Source organism: Orbicella faveolata, unplaced genomic scaffold (assembly GCF_042242905.1).
Source record: "Orbicella faveolata isolate gen_17 unplaced genomic scaffold, um_ofav_v1 contig_27, whole genome shotgun sequence".
NCBI classification, from domain to species: Eukaryota; Metazoa; Cnidaria; class Anthozoa; order Scleractinia; family Merulinidae; genus Orbicella; species Orbicella faveolata.
In genome coordinates, this window is record NW_028301555.1 from 695361 (window position 1) to 709859 (window position 14499).

At 39.7% G+C, this 14499-nt stretch overlaps 1 protein-coding gene and 2 long non-coding RNA genes across 3 annotated transcripts; 2 read left to right on the forward strand and 1 right to left on the reverse strand.

The window, feature by feature from the left end:
• Positions 1-954: 954 nt before the first annotated feature.
• Positions 955-14303, forward strand: LOC149107030 (uncharacterized). The gene is made up of 4 exons (XM_089296760.1): positions 955-1469; positions 2548-2887; positions 12309-12446; positions 13336-14303. The coding sequence occupies exons 2-4, from the start codon at positions 2575-2577 to the stop codon at positions 13800-13802; spliced, it is 918 nt and encodes a 305-aa protein (XP_089152886.1). The 5' UTR covers positions 955-1469; positions 2548-2574; the 3' UTR covers positions 13803-14303.
• LOC149107031 (uncharacterized) lies at positions 3123-11789 on the reverse strand. Its single transcript, XR_016209388.1, has 2 exons — positions 11698-11789; positions 3123-4669 (listed from the first exon to the last, which is right to left on the reverse strand). It is a non-coding gene; the product is annotated as an uncharacterized LOC149107031 (long non-coding RNA).
• On the forward strand, positions 4626-7354 carry LOC149107032 (uncharacterized). The gene is made up of 2 exons (XR_016209387.1): positions 4626-4702; positions 6238-7354. It is a non-coding gene; the product is annotated as an uncharacterized LOC149107032 (long non-coding RNA).
• Positions 14304-14499: the final 196 nt, after the last annotated feature.

Genomic DNA, 14499 nt, shown 5'->3' on the forward strand with positions numbered 1-14499 from the left:
GGGGGGGGGTACTTATATTTGGAATAGGTGCGTGCCGCGAAAAGTTTTACTGAACCCAAAGCCAAAGAACTGGGAACGAGGTTGACTAAGCCCTGACCCTATTTGAGGATGATCCAATTGAAAGTTGATACCCTATTTAAGGCCCAAACCAAGAGGAAATGCTAACCCAAAACATGGCACCCTGTTCAAGGAAAAAAACAAAAACTAAGAATGGCATGAGCAGGTCAACTTTATTTTGTTTGGGTAACATTGGAAGTTAAGTATCAAGTAGATAATGTTTTTTTCGTTTCGCTGGGAATTTACGCACTGGAATTTTAGTTAATACAATTTAGGTACTCTGTTTAAGGATTAGGCGGAGGGTGGGAGATGATTGACATTTTAGGCTTCACATCAAACGGCTCTCAGAGAAAACCCTTTGCCGAAAATGGCAGCCTTTTATTCCATCTCAGTGTAACTAAACCGACCGCAGATGAACGGATGAAGAACAGGAACGTGAAGGAAGACTATCTTCCGTGATGTTGGTGGAATTTCGAGGCGATTGGAGCATTTGGAGCCCTTTCCCTTCAGTGGACTCGATAGGCTGGGATCACTCAGTGCCCAAATTTTGGAAAGGATATCCAGAGGACAAAATAGTGAAGCTAACTGTAACTATCTAAATGTCCACAAATCGGCCCATAACCGGTAGGTGAGAGAGCTTCGTGTACTAAATATTATTATTATTTATCATTTATAAACCTCCCACGCCAAACAAGGAAACACACCTCAAGCACGGTACGTATATTTTATCTATACTCCTTCGTGTCTTTAAGACATAAGAATAGAACCGTGTTTCCCGGCCATGCAAATTATTATATTTCAACTGTTTTGAGACTTCAGTATTACTGCATTGTACGGACGCTCAGTTTGAGAGCTTGGGATAACTGTGTTTTGACCGCATGTGAGGCCAAAATCATGATGCAGTGATATCTCAAAGGAAAACGAACGCCTACCTCGGTAAATGCCATGGCTTGTGATCCTTTCGAATAGCTTTTATGCTGAATGTGACGTGGATCTTTTGGTTTTGCCCGGTTTTCTCTGACACTGACACTTGGATCACTTTGTTGTGCCAGCAACGCGCAACTTTGGGTTTCTTCTGCCTCGGGATTAAACTAATTTGTTTATACTTGACTGGAATAAACAAGGTCTTGGTAAATGATATCAGCCTCAGCTTTCAGTTTCGGCTGATGAAATAATTCTTTATTATTGGTGGATAGCAGACCACGCAAAATTTGAGATCCTTTCAGTTTCAGATTTGCGTCAGTTGATTGATTGACAAAAAAACGAAACCTGAGAAGAATGCTAATAAAAATGATGCAGGAAAACTGCGCAATACATTTCGTGTCTCGTTTGTTAGGAAATAAGGATTCAAAACAGTGAAAATCTTGGATAAAACGTCGGCGAAAACCTTTTCATTTCTGCTTCGGAAATTGGTAAGAAATGTTAGATTAATTTTGAAATTCGTATGTCGGCGATAAGTTGTGGTACGGTCCTATTTCTTAAAATAAGTTTGCCCGCGTCTTTTCAGGAAAAACATGTCACTACCAAAAACTGATTAGAAATGAGTAAACTTTGGTGAGGAAGAAGACAAGAGAAGAGGAAGAACGGTTATCTTTATTTATGTCAGAGATTTCTTGGGCGAATAATGATATGAAATATTTCTCGCGATATCAGTCGAGTTGACCAACACCCTAATTTAATGGATTAACAGATCCGGCTAAAGCAACATGTTACTTTTGTCTCAGTATCTCGGAATAGTTCAATGCATCTTCGCCTGCAATAATAGAAATTTATTGAGTTACGGTTTTTTAATATGAAGAATGATCTAGAATAAGCTGAATGAGAAATATCAGTAAAACAAAACTTGAGCTTTTCGTTGGGACAAAGAAACTTGTTAATATCAGCAGGTGGCCGCATTAAAGGGTCCAGAGCATAGAGCGAAGGTATGTAATTTGTTACCTTATTTCCAACACGGAAATCTAAAAAAGTGGGCACCCGAGTTCTTCTGCTTTTCAGTCTGAAAGAAATATCAACATAGAGTTCTAAGAAGGTATACTAGAACCTGCCGGAGGCGAGGAACCATTCTATTAGCTTTCCTTTGTTGCCCAATATTCTTTTAGTTCAAATTAATATTTACTTTGATGTTAAATGAATGACATTTACGTGAGTTTTAGGCCCCGTCCGCGAAAATTAGGTGCAAAATGACAGATAATTTTTTATCGATTTTTGGAATCTTCAAACGTTCCCTTGAGCACATACAAGTACGTAGTGAACTGGGACCTTCTCGTTACACTAGTGAATGTGATGCGTGCTATTAAACGGGATCAAGCTGAGAAAAATAGATCCAATCCATTCTGTCTAAATTAAACATGTCAATAATTCCGTTCCCGACAAAGGAGAGCAATTGTGCAGAGCTGCAGTCTTTTAGATGCTAACAACAACATGGATTCTCCATGGCAACTAATTGAGATCACTAACATGTCATTTTGAACGTTTCTATTTCGCTTGTAGCAAAGTCACTGAAGAATTCAATTCAATATGAATCCCAAGTTCTGGCTGTCAGTTGCGTTCCTGATGTCCCGGATTCGTGTATTTCAAGCTGCTGTCCAATGCCAAACAGCGGAATACTCAATTGGAGGAATGTTCCTCAAGGGCCACACCTTTAAAACAGGCAAGGCTGGATGGCCTGCAGGCTGTTATTTCATGTGCGAAGAAGAAGTCACATGTCAAAGCTACAATTTCGTCATTGGTCATAAGGTCTGTGAACTGAACAATCGAACAAAGGAAGCGAGACCTGAAGATTTTAAGCTAGATCAGACAAGGTTCTACATGAAAAGAGCAAAAAACAGAGGTATACTTCGATTCTCCTTATTTCTTTTTTTTTTTTTTTTACCCTTTTACAACTCAGTCGCGTTAAATGCTATTGCTTAGCATGTGTAGCTGGTTTTGTTTCAGCAGCACGGACTCTCCAATGAGAGCGGGGAAGCCGCGAGGAATGATGGGAAGCAGTCAAGCTGAAATGTTTTTTTTTCGTGGTTTAGACAATTCAACCAATTCTTATACTCGTAGTAATCAAAAAACATGAGTGCGTTCGACACCGTCTCTTTAATATATATACCTTATGATTTCAGTAGCTGACTTTTAACCTCTGTCTATTGCTAAATTTTACAATAACTGTCTAATTTCTTGCGCGCTGATTGGCTCATTTTTACCATCAATAAGAGTACAGACGGATAAAATTTTAATTTATGCAAGCTTTCAAGTTCAACTTCCAGCTGTCAAACTGTCAACTTTTTAACCAATGAGATTTTGTGGACTTTTTCAAGAAGCCAATCAAAAAGCGAGAAAAGCTATTGACAATGTTCGCGTCATTTTGAATAACATTTACTTATCCCTTTGTTTACGGCAAGTTCACGGCGTTTACGGCGGCCATTTTGGGGTCTTGTTATTGTAAAAAACAAATTGACGTCAGTTTTTTAATTCGTCAGTCCTCTTATTGATGATAAACTTTGTCATTACATTGTCAAAGTTTACTGCGGAAACCACTCGCCTGCGGCTCGTGGTTCCACAGCCACTTTGACAATGTTATGACGCAATTTATCGCATAAAAGACTGACGTTAATTTGTTAAATCAGCATTTTTTATTAGCAACCGAGGTTTTACATGCACGTATATTATAGTGTCAAAATCCATTCCAGTGAAGTCAGTGAAGAGGTCCGCTGTGTAAAATACGATTTGTTGATACGTGCGTGGGCGCCTGTTTCCATAGACTCACAAAAATATTTACAAAAGCCTTCTAATTTCGTGCTAAATATTTTCACGGGTAATGTTTAAGCGTAAAAGCTAATTTGGAAATGTTTACTTTTTACGTACATTATTCTAAGCTGGAAGCACAAATATAAGGAAACTTTTGCAATCGCGAGCAGTCCTTTATCATCAGTTGTAGCAGCAGTATGGTTAGGAACTTCATCTGAGTTAGACAAAGAAGGTAAACTTTTTTTCTTATAAAGTTGTTAGCCGCTACGTTGACATGACGGAGCGAGATTAAAACAATCTTTTATTAAACTGGTAACACTGATTACTTGAGGTAAAATTTCTCGTATCCAACTAACGGTTATCAATACGTCAAATGTGATCGTGAAAAGCAGCCTCGCACCCATTTCTTCGTCAGAAGTAACAAATATTACACGAGACAAGCAAAACATTGGTTGAATCATCACTGCTAGTGTGACGTCACGTTTCGCTTGGATGAAATTCAAAATGGCGCCCAGTGGGTGAAGTACAAGAGGTTGATAAAAATGCGGAATTTCGCTCCGATATTCTGCCCCATTTTCTTAGGTTCGTTAATATGTGGTTTATATTACATTGAGGAATCTTTATTTGGTACTTTTTGGGGGCCAAAATATTCAAAAGGGAGATAATTTGATCGAGAACTTTCTGTTTTGAAGCCAATTTGTCGAGCAAAACTGTTAGCTGGTTGACCTTTCGAGGGCCACTGCATAGCGAAGCAGAGCCACTTTGACCCAAGAATAGGAGGTTCGGCAGAGAGTATACTTGGCTTCTTGTATGTGGAATTTCAGTTCTTCAGTGCTCGTGGTTCGTCTCATCAATCCCTTCAAAGTGCAAAGAGTGGCTGTGTGGAAAGAACAGCCATGTTTCAGATTATGTAAGTTTTCACCTTTGTCGTACTACAGTTTACATTTAGAGCAATATCCGTAATTTGGTTAATAGTTATGGCTTGATTAGTGATTCGGTTCTATTTTATTTTGATTTTATTTGGGAAGAGGAGCCTTAATTTTCTTTTATATGCTAGGTCTGCAGCAAATATTAGAGTTTTATAAACCTGCGAGCCAGCAAGCCATGCGAGCCAAAGGGCGAGCCATGCGAGCCATGCGAGTCATGCGAGTCATGCGAGTCATGCGAGCCCTAGTAAAAATGTTAAGATTTTTTATTTGTTTCATTTACATTCACATGAGAACAAGAACAAGAGCAACGGAACAAGATGAATAAGATCGCAATATTAAATTCTTGCAATATTAAATTCTAAGGGAAGGGAGAACCACATGCAGCAGTCAGCCAACCGACAAAGTTTTGGTAACTCTGATTCACTAAAGAGCGAACCTGTTAAAATTACGCGATTCACTCACCATTCTTGACGCCAATACACGGAGTTGCCCTGAAGTACTGTTCTCTTTATTCTTGAATGATTTTCAACGTGGATATCAATGAATGACAGGTGCCAATGGATACCATTCACTTACCCATTCGAGTAGCGGTGGGGCGGTGGAGCCGTACGTTTCTCTCAGAAAATTTCTTTACTTTAGTCCTGAACCTTAATAAATTTTTGACGCATCGTTTTTATTTTTTGCGGATCCTGGGCGATTTGAATACACAAAATTTTCTCCAAACAACAAAAATATGAAACAAAGAAAAAAATTCATCACACTCAGGGTAGCCATTACTATGACGCAAGACTTGGCACGATGTGCAGATGTTTAGAGCATTTTTCATATTTGCCGCACCAGCAATAGTTCCGGTAACCGAAGCGAGATTAGGATTTTCTTTTGGGAATATTTCAATTGTAGGCACTTTTGTAGCTAAATTTTTATTTAAAATTAATTTCCCAGGCCCGAAAAGAGAGAGTACCCTAGGAGCGAGGTTGTACCGTTTATACTCGTCCCCAGGGTCATCTCCACTTTCAAGATGGCGGGCGAGCGGTTTATAGCGATAGTTTAGTGATAGTCGGGCGCGAGATCTATGTTTCTTGGCGAAAAGTCGACGACCTCCCAGACCAGTTGAAGAAAAAAAATACTCGCATAAATGGCTCGCATGACTCGCATGACTCGCATGACTCGCATGACTCGCATGGCTCACACCGTGGCTCGCATGGCTCGCTGGCTCGCAGATTTAGCAGACCCCAAATATTATACCAAGAGACCATATTTTCTCTTGATTATACATAGTTATGTTACATGAAAAACTCAGCTTAGTTCCTTGCCGGCGGCCTAATTGTGACTAACTTTTCCCTGATTTTAGTTTGGAATTCGATATTTTAAAAATTGATAAATGCTGTTAATCCAATAGATCCATCAGAATCTATTGATTTGCAAGGTGATAATCAGCTAATAGTCCCCATTTGTTCATCTAAAAGTTGTAGCCCACTGAAAACAGGTTATTAAAGACACTTCTTGTTTTTTGCAGGGAATGTCACTGGAAGGAACATATCATAATGCACAAATTTCCTTCCAGAATGCCACACCTGGCAGCACTTAGGGATTCTGATGAACATTTTCCCTTTGAAGGCTAATGCCCCCTCCCCCCCTCCCCAGATGATAAACTGGCATGGAGTTTTTAACTCACCTAAGTTTAGATTTTTAAAAATTTCTTTATCACCTGTCAAAACATGCATATGAGAGCTATGATTTGTTTCATATGTTTAATCATGCTGTCAAATTTACAAGTTCCTGCTTTATTTTTGCACCCCCTTAAGCACTTTGCCACACCTCTAGTTAAACTCCCATTGATTGACAGCCCAAGATATTTCCTTTAAAGGCACAGAGTCATACAAAGGCTTACCACAGCTTGATTGTCAGCATAAATCAATTGACAAGTTCAATTTGGAATTAATTTGAGATACCAAATTTACAATAGTTTTAATTAATTGATGTGAAGTTAAAAAAATGTGACTTTTCTGTTATATCAGCAACTAAAATAGATGTCACCAACCTTATTGACTTAAACACCATAATGAAGAAAAAGCTAGGGTGGTGAAATTCAACCATTTTTACACAAGGATAACTGAGCATTGAGCTATGAAGACAAAAAACAGAGCAAAAGACGGGAAATTCTCTGGAGCTAACATCAAGGTTTTCGGCACTGACTGCTATCACACTAACCACATATAAAACCACTAACAGTGGATCAGGCACGACATGTATGGCCATATATGGTCAGAATGAGAGCATAGCTGCTAAGCACACTGGAGGAGAATGAACCTTATGGACCTCCGGAGTCTGAGGGAGAAATTGATTCAGTTAATCAATCATTCTTTTATTTGGTAATGCAGGTTTTATGAAAAGTAGCCTTCATTCAGTGTCCACTCCATGGACATTATCCAAGGACAAATGTGCAGGCAAAAATATTTGATGGATTAAATGGCACATAGAGTCATAATTGAAACTATAGGCTGAAGTGGACCTGTCAAGAGCAGGAGATGATTATAAAAGCAGAATAAATAAAAAGAGCTAATAGGAATAAAACTTGTTAAAATTAAAAAAAATTAATTAAATAGAATAAATGTCTGATTGTCTTTACAGCATTTCAGCATTCTAACACATTTTTTAGCATTTGCTGTCGTTTATTTTGAACGCTATGCAGCAATATCTATTTGGTGACATTTAGTGGAGGGTTGTTTTTTAGTTGGAATATGATGAGAACTTAAGTGGCAGTCCCGCTAAAAGCGGTCCACTCGACTTCGGGACCAAAAATAATTTTCCTTCATTTTTTGTCACTGAAAAGGGTTTGACACATATATATTATTATTATTAGCAATTTATTATTTTCCAATTCCTTATTTTTGCTTTGCTACGAGCCAAAATTGAATTTTGGCCGAACTGAGGTTGCCGACCGTGATCAGAAAGGTAAAATTCACCGATTTTGTGAAGCGTGCTACGTCGCCTAAAATGCAGCTCACGGAATTTCGTTTCCGTACGAAATTTAAGGTACATTCATTACTTTGACTGACGAAATATGGAAACTTTTCGAAAAATTCTAACCTTACCAGCGAGGCTGGAAGACACCCTACTCCGAGGCCTTTGATCACCTACTAAAATTTAGCCAAATTTGACGGGGAAAATCTCAAAAGTTGGGTCTAAATGAAGCCTAAAAACCACAACACAGTAAATTTCATACCTTGATAAACCGTTCTATAAGTTCAAACCGGTGGGTATCTCCTTGGATTGCACGCGAGAACCGATTAAAATCTGCCACAGTCAGTGTGTTTACAGAGCTATCGCTCGTGTTAAAGCTCATTTGCATAACCCTAGCAACCGGTGAAAATACATCTTCTTCCGTTCAGGTTCGTTTGTCGACCTTCTGAGTAGTGGCAAATAGCTTCCTTTAATACTTGCGTACACTCCAGATCCAGTTTTGAGGTGAAGGTTGCGTTAAAGTTGATCAATTCTCAAGACTTGCGAGACTCCAAAAGTAAATAATGGCGCCGGTCTGCACAAATTAACCGTAGCCGTCGTCCTGACCCTTCCATAAATTCTGCCGCAGAGGTAGCACTAGGAGAAGAAGAAAATCGTAAGTTTTCATTTACCGTTTAATGGCAACTGAATCCTGTACTACTGCCAAGACTACTGGGAGCTTGAGGGCTATGTGTCCGAATTTGAAAAACAACAACAATGAACACTTGCCGGTTGCATCGCTGCGAAATGAACCTGAGTGAACACGACACGCTTGAATGGAACTATGTTTTGCGATGAATGATGGGCTTTACTTCTGTTTTATGCTTGATGCTTGTCTTTTAGTATCTTGCACAGCGCATAAAATAAACTTCGGGATCCGTTTATCGGGTCGTTTATACAACGAAAGCTGCACCGGCTTCGTCAAAATGTCACACAATTTGTAACGTGACCAATTACCCGGGATGGTACAATCGTTGTAACACAAAGTGAGAAATCGGCCTCTCAACATCTGCACGCGCTTTGATATGGACGTTTTTTGGAAGGTTTCTTAGTCCCATCTTTTGATTTTCTTCCATTGTGTTTTCTTTGAAAAACGAACGGCTGATAACGGGAAAGGAAAAGTGAATTTTAGGTCCATGCCTGCTTCCTCCGCCCTCATGTATTAGCAACTCCTTATACTTTCTGAGGAAAGGTAGATAAAAATTGAAAAGGTGCAAAGACTGTCGTCGTTCAGTCATACTGAAAAGATTGCACTAGCCCAAAAAATTAATGGGTGGCTTTTTCATTATCAATCATTTTTGAAATGAGCAAATCTTACCAAATCTGATCATCGACGCGTACGGGTAGGGGATTTGCCCTTGGCCCCTGGTAATTAGCCCAGGGGGGGAGGGGGGTACTTCCAGAAAAGTTGACTGGGGGTGTGCGGCCCACTTCCCAAAACCCTTACCCTCTTTATGACCAAAATCTGCGTTTTTTGCTACCCTATTTATGACCTGACCAAAAATTCGATAGCCTATTTATGACCGTTGCGGCTGACACAGTTGCCCTAAATATACGTTATGAAGGGCTTTTGTTGAAGGTCTTATTGATAATGATGAAAAGGTAGCTTCTGCTAAGAAACATACCCAATTCAAGACTAGAGTGCTAAAACCATACCCAATTTATAACCAAAATGGCCAAAATCGATACCCTATTTATGACCCAAACGGCTGGAAGACCCTACCCTTTGGGACCTCACATACAGATACCTATATAGCCCGTATAAGGGAGTACCCCCCTCCCAGGTAATTGGTCACGTTACAACTAACTTGTGTGACATTTTGACGAAGCCGGTGCAGCTTTCGTTGTATAAACGGATCCCGAAGTTTATTTTATGCGCTGTGCAAGATACTAAAAGACAAGCATCAAGCATAAAACAGAAGTAAAGCCCATCATTCATCGCAAAACATAGTTCCATTCAAGCGTGTCGTGTTCATTCAGGTTCATTTCCCAACGATGCAACTGGCAAGTGTTCGTTGTTGTTGTTTTTCAAATTCGGGCACAAAGTCCTCTTTAGCTCCCAGTAGTCTTGGCAGTAGTATAGGATTCAGTTGCCATTAAACGGTAAATGAAAACTTACGATTTTCTTCTTCTCCTAGTGCTACCTCTGCGGCAGAATTTATTGAAGAGTCAGGACGACGGCTACGGTTAATTTCTGCAGACCGGCGCCATTATTTACTTTTGGAGTCTCGCAAGTCTTGAGAATTGATCAACTTTAACGCAACCTTCATCTCAAAACTGGATCTAGAGTGTACACAAGTCTTAAAGGAAGCTATTTGCCACTACTCAGAAGGTCGACAAACGAACCTGAACGGAAGAAAATGTATTTTCACCGGTTGCTAGGGTTATGCAAATGAGCTTTGACACGAGCGGTAGCTATGTAAATGCACTGACTGTGGCAGATTTTAATCTGTTCTCGCGTGCAATCCAAGGAGATACCCACCGGTTTGAACTTATAGAACGGTTTATCAAGGTATGAAATTTACTGTGTTGTGGTTTTTAGGCTTCATTTAGACCCAACTTTTGAGATTTTCCCCGTCAAATTTGGCTAAATTTTAGTAGGTGATCAAAGGCCTCGGAGTAGGGTGTCTTCCAGCCTCGCTGGTAAGGCTAGAATTTTTCGAAAAGTTTCCATATTTCGTCAGTCAAAGTAATGAATGTACCTTAAATTTCGTACGGAAACGAAATTCCGTGAGCTGCATTTTAGGCGACGTAGCACGCTTCACAAAATCGGTGAATTTTACCTTTCTGATCACGGTCGGCAACCTCAGTTCGGCCAAAATTCAATTTTGGCTCGTAGCAAAGCAAAAATAAGGAATTGGAAAATAATAAATTGCTAATAATAATAATATATATGTGTCAAACCCTTTTCAGTGACAAAAAATGAAGGAAAATTATTTTTGGTCCCGAAGTCGAGTGGACCGCTTTTAGCGGGACTGCCACTTAAAGGGATGAAAAGACTACAATGCAGCCTTGAAAATTCTTGGAAGCTTAAGAAATAGGAGCCATTACAACATGGCAATGCAGGACAGTTGCAACATCATCAGCCTGTTCCAGGCTCTTGGCCTCTTTCTCTACCAGAACCCGCTCAGCCACGTTTTTCGATTATGCCCACTGACCGAGAACCAGGAACAGGCTACAGCATCATTCAAGATGTGGCATTGTTCAGGAATAAGCCAAGTTATCAGGTTATGACGAAAGATAAATAAATCATACAGCAAAATTGATTTCACCATAACTGTAGTTATGTTTACACCAAAATTGTACACTAAAATGTAAGTGGCAAAAAGAAAACCAAAAACAGCTTACTCACGCTAACTCGAATTTGAACTTTGTTGTGAATATGAAATTACAACACTGAACACCGCAATTGCAGTGGACAGCAATAGGTCAGCAGTTCCAACGAGTCAGGAAAAAAAGCCAACAAACCTTCACAACACAAGCCAACAAAGCTGCTGTATGATTAAAGCCAACAAATTTCACCATACAGCAGGCACAATTAAAACACAAAAGGCAAACGAAGTTGAAACACAAAGAATTGCATTTGAAGGCCTGATAACTACCACCAAAAGTGCTCCAAAACAGACAAAAGCCGATCACATCGCAGGGAAATTTTGGTGGAAATCAAGAAATAAACAACATCTCAACACTCAAACGGATTGATGAGAGGAGCGGCTGGTTCAATCGACACAGAGATACACGCGGATTAAACGTATACTATCGACCCATAAAACCTCCTATTGACAAGACTATTGGTAAGACATTTAAGAGACAAAACGCGAACGTTTTACGTGGACTTCTCTCGTCCCGTTTTCAAGATGGCGGTCCCGCCACTTACCCGCAACAAAATTCAACAAGAATACACGATAACGCGCGCACAAAACTAAAACAGATAATGCACACAGACAAAAAAATAACAAAAAACTGTACACACCTACACTAAGTTAGTAAACAAAAGCGATCTTAGGCCTGTTTTTTGTCTTTCCTAACCTCTGTTGTCCTTCTTCAATGGCGTAATCTGAATAGGCTACTCGAGGCGCTCGCTCGTTGCTATGTGACGTCACACTGGTAGCGATGAGTCTGTCACGAATCAATACCGAAAAACAATAGAGTCACCCCCTCCCTCCTGCAAAATTCTAAAATGATTCCGAAGCTCTCTGCCCAAAATTGAGCCGGATAATTCTAATATTTTTTTCTTTTAATTTTCAGGTGGCTCTGAACGCTATGTGCATATTTCTTTAAAACTTTGCCAAAAGTTGCGTCTTATGATGCTTATTAAAATTCGACAATATAAAAAAATTTCACCGTGCCGGTTTTGAATTATAAGTTGCTATGGTAATCTGTTATGTCACGAAAATGACAACAACGTGTTCACCAAAGATTGGGCAGTTTTTTGATACCATGATTGTAGCATCAAGTGATAAAGACTGGTTATAACGACCCATCAAAATTTAAGTACTGGAAATTGTTTTGAGCCACCTTAAGCTCTTCTTGTAAACATTTGAAATAAAATTACTCTGACAGATCTTTTGTTTTATCACACAGTTCCTCTTGGCTCCATTCAAGAGCTTCCTGCTGAATCGTGCGGTGAGATCAAGGCCAGTGAAGGAAATGAGATGGTTGACGGGGATTACTGGATATACTCTGATGGGAATGCTCAGACAATCCTGGCTCGCTGTGAAGGTACAGAAGTTAGCTTTAATTCTCAGGTACCCATTTATACACCTGGGTGGAGAGAGGCACTCTGAAAGTAAAGTGTCTCCCCAAGAACACAGTACAATGTCCCCGGCCAGGGCTTGAACATGGACCGCTCGATCCGGAGACGAGCGCACTAACAACGACGCCACAGCGACTCCACAGTTCGGTCCAGTGACGAAACCAAATTCGAACCGAGCAACAAAACGTCAACCCGCCAGCTCGGTCCAGTTGAGACATCAGCAGTCTAGCGATTACAGTGTTTTCAGACAAAGTGTGCATGACCTAACTCTAAAACTAGTGGCAAGAATGTAAGAAAATATTTAAAAACCCATCAATTCAAAGTGTCTGCGCTGAGTTCAAAGTATGTTTAATTGTTGTATTGTCTGTGTGCTTTTCAAGTCAATAAAATTCAAATATGCATTTTTTGTTTGTTCCAACCGGGTATTCACAATGCTCAACCATGACTGGTGAGATTACGAGCAGACTCAGGCCCTTATTGCTCAAACTCGTGCTGTGATTGATTAAACTCTGTCGTTGCTCTGAAATAAGAAGTGCGTAGTCGATCAACCAAACAATCTAGGGGAAAGCAGTCTCTTTCTCCAGTGGCATAAGTGGGCTAAATGAGCTAGAAGGGTTTGGAATATCATCCAAATGTACGACGCGAAACAAACTACTGATGACCATAAATGTGTCTGTTGGAAAAACTCTAATTGTACGATCCAGCAGTACTTACTCTTTACTGAGATCTTGTCTTGTCTAGTTAGAGCGCTTCTGATTGCCTTGATGTATAATTTGGTCGATTCTAATCACTTTCCATGTTAAATACTTTTTTCACCATTAGTATTGTATATTTTTTATTAATTTTTTTTTTTAGGAAACTGGCAGAAAATAAACAAAGAATCCGTTTGCTTTGGGGCGCGAAATAACCAGTTCGGCGCCTTTAACATCACAAAGAGTGGACTTCTCAAGACAATGAAGCTCGTCCACAAGTCGGGCTCGATCATATGTAACCGAAAATCCCCGCCATCCTACTGGGGCTGTAGTACAAGCCCCTACTACAGCAAAAACAGCTTAATGACTATCATTACCAATGCAAAGAAAGAAGCCATCCTGCCACCAGCTGGAGACTTAAAAGCTGGCGTTGAAAACAAAAACCACTTTTACAGTCTTAACGGAACTACCCACACATCTCCAGAGCTGATTTTCCGCGATCTTCCCATTCAGGTGTCTGTGTCACGCAATCAGGAGCTGCAGATATGGTTCGGACAGGATTGGACCGATTGGAGTGAAGAGAATAACAGTGGAACAACATGTGTTGATGTGTATGCGTGGTATGCTTAATATCACATGAGCCTCTGACTTATCTGAAACTGTCAAAGCCAAAAAGTTGACTGAAGTTTAATTTAAACAGACAATAAAAACGTGAACGTAAACTCAAACTCTTAGTCTGGACTAGAATTAAAATCTTGTTACTTCAGTGCGAAAAAAATGTTAAGTCACTAAAGAATATTACATAAGAATCTTCGTTTACAAGAGCATATAAAAACAATTCAGACTTTGATCTAGCTACAAAAATATAAGTTCTGAATATTGAAAGAGCATAGATAAAACACGCATTGTATGTGCTGTCGTTTTTATAAAATTTCGGCCAGCGCTAAGGATGAATACAAACCAATATTAACTACAGTAGTGCAAGGGTGCTAAGAAAAGTTTGTAAGTTACACATATTTACAAAAAGTACTTATTCAAGTCAAACATAAAGCATAAGTAACTGTAGACACTGGAATGAATTTTAATCGGTTCATATTTGTCAGAAAATATATATACTTGTCTCGCTTTTCAGTTTTATCCTGTGAATATCGTGACCAACGATCTTAAGGCTTTTCTCCTTTTCTTTTTATCCTTTTATCTTTTTGCTGCAGTGGTGGACCTTCTACTGGGCTTGCAACCAGTGGAACAATTCCCGAGAAAGCATCATCGAGACGGGCAATTCTCAATAGCCAAATGCAGTTGAGGGAAAATTTGCTCAAAGCTTTTC